This window comes from Geospiza fortis, unplaced genomic scaffold (genome assembly GCF_000277835.1).
Source record: "Geospiza fortis unplaced genomic scaffold, GeoFor_1.0 scaffold23, whole genome shotgun sequence".
NCBI classification, from domain to species: domain Eukaryota; kingdom Metazoa; phylum Chordata; class Aves; order Passeriformes; family Thraupidae; genus Geospiza; species Geospiza fortis.
Genome location: NW_005054303.1, coordinates 11,718,244 through 11,720,301, shown reverse-complemented (window position 1 = coordinate 11,720,301; position 2,058 = coordinate 11,718,244). Strand labels below are relative to the sequence as shown.

At 52.6% G+C, this 2,058-nt stretch overlaps 1 protein-coding gene across 1 annotated transcript in view; it reads right to left on the bottom strand.

Annotated features, from left to right (window-relative positions):
• Nucleotides 1–2,056, bottom strand: part of L3HYPDH (trans-L-3-hydroxyproline dehydratase) — a gene marked incomplete at its 5' end in the record, with an annotated part of 2,763 nt that extends 707 nt beyond the window's left edge. Inside the window, 4 exons of the mRNA XM_005418033.2 lie at nt 91–228; nt 1,065–1,187; nt 1,551–1,720; nt 1,942–2,056. Of these exons, the coding sequence (XP_005418090.1) occupies nt 91–228; nt 1,065–1,187; nt 1,551–1,720; nt 1,942–2,056 (546 nt within the window). The remainder of the gene's footprint in view (nt 1–90; nt 229–1,064; nt 1,188–1,550; nt 1,721–1,941) is intronic.
• Between the last annotated feature and the right edge of the window lie 2 nt (nt 2,057–2,058).

Genomic DNA, 2,058 nt, shown 5'->3' with positions numbered 1-2,058 from the left:
CCTGGACACAGAAAGGCTTTTCTGCTTCCCCACTGAGCACATTTCCAGCAGCCCTTGATTCAGGGGGCAAGTCCAGCAGCAGCCACTTGCCTTCACTGCCTTCCCAGTGAACAAGGAGCCTGTGGTGCTGCTCTGGAAGGTTCTGCTCTGGTCCAGCTGGATGAGTCCCTTATGGTACTGCAGGGCAATGCGAGCTGTCACCCCCGAACCCGTCGGACTTCGGTCAACCTACAGCAGAATAGATGAACCAGCTCTAGATTTTAATACAAAATGAGATTGTTCCCCTCAGTTCTCTCTGCCACCTTTACACTGCACTCAAGGGAAACCCCCCCAACCCAGGGTTTTGTAGAGAATCCAGATACATCACACCTGAGAAGGAAAAAAGCAGCAAGTTTGGGGTACTTCTGGACTGTTGGCACAGTTAGGGATGGATAATCTAATAAACACTGAGGCTATTTAGGAGCACTTGAAATCTTCCCAGCATCATCTCAAAAGGACTGAGAGGGGCTGAGGTCACCTGCTCCATTCTCACCCCTCAATGCAAGATTGGTTCTCCTTACACTGAGGGGGCTCCTTGCCAGCCTGGTTTTTAAAATCTCCAAAACCACAGTGTTGGCCAGCTTCTGAGGTGACCTGTCCCAGTGCTCCACACTCCTCACTGCTGGCAAGTCCAACCAAAACTTCCCCTGCAATTTTTGTGATACCTTATGCACTGCAGACAAAACCAGAATTTTAAAACCCCATTTCTCTCCTGTTGTTCATCACCAGCAGATATTCCCTGGATTAGGACTTTAGGGACATGTACTATGCTGGGATCCTGTCTCAGCTCCTGAACTCTTGGAAAATTCCAATCAACAAGTTTTGGGTATGAAGCTTTTTAAAATGCCACCATCTAAGGTGTGCAGAAGTATTTCTGCTATTAGTAGCAAAACCAGAATGTGTGCATCGACACTCAGCTCTCCAGAGACATAACAGCAGCACAAGCAATCTTCTTTGCAGTGGATCTAAGGGACAAAAGGACAATTGTGGTGCCTCTTGTGCCTGAGAAGAGCCTGTTTCTGTACCTGTTCATCTGCAAACACACAGATGTTGGTGGTGGGCTCCTCACTAAAGGCATCTTTCCCGTCCGTCAGTATGGTGCCGTAGAGGAAAGCCAGGTCTTCACTCTCAGGGTGATGAAGCTTGAACTGGGAACAGCACAGAGAGGGTCACAAATACACACAACAGCAGCAATGTGTGCAGTGCAGCTTCTGTGAGAGACCAGAGGAAGGGGACATGGCCACATGGCTGCGTTTCCACCTCTGCTTCACAGGTAACAGAGGGAAGCAGGAAAGTTCCTTCCCCCATCCTTGTAAGGACTCTGAAATTCATCATGGGGCCGGAAGGATGGGACTAACAGAGGGAAGCAGGAAAGTTCCTTCTGCCATCCTTGTAAGAACTCTGAAATTCAGCATGGGGCCAGAAGAATGAGAGTCTCCCACCATCCTGAGCTGGTCTGGTGCAGTCAGCCCAGAGGGAACATGCTGGGATACCACAGTGCTCATCCATACCTGTTTCTTCACCGCTTCTGTCACTGCACTCGCTGCACTGACAAGGTCTCTGGTCTTTGAAGAGCACACATCAAGGCCCAGCTGCTCGGCGCTGAGGAAGGCGTAGAAAGTGCCACCATAGCCGATGTCAACCACCACCTTCCCATGGCCAGGGACATCAATGGCCAAGTCTGGGCAGAGAAAGGGAGGAACGCGAGGAGGCAAAACTGCTGAGCCACAGAGTGAAGGAATGCAGCCACATGCAAGGGCAGCGGACAGGGATGATAACTTCAGTACTCCTGTGGCATCTTACAGCATCCCTGACGAACAGTGGGACTAGGGAGACAATTGCCAGATGCCCCTCAACCAGACCACTAAACCCCCCCTCCCCCGAACACGCAGCGGTCCCCACCGGTGGCGGCAGCGAAGGCGGGCACGCTGTGGAAGCGCACGGGGTTCCCGCTGCGGCGGCCGTCCCAGGGCACGAAGGCGGTGACGGGCCCGCAGGGGCAGCGCAGGCGGACGGCGG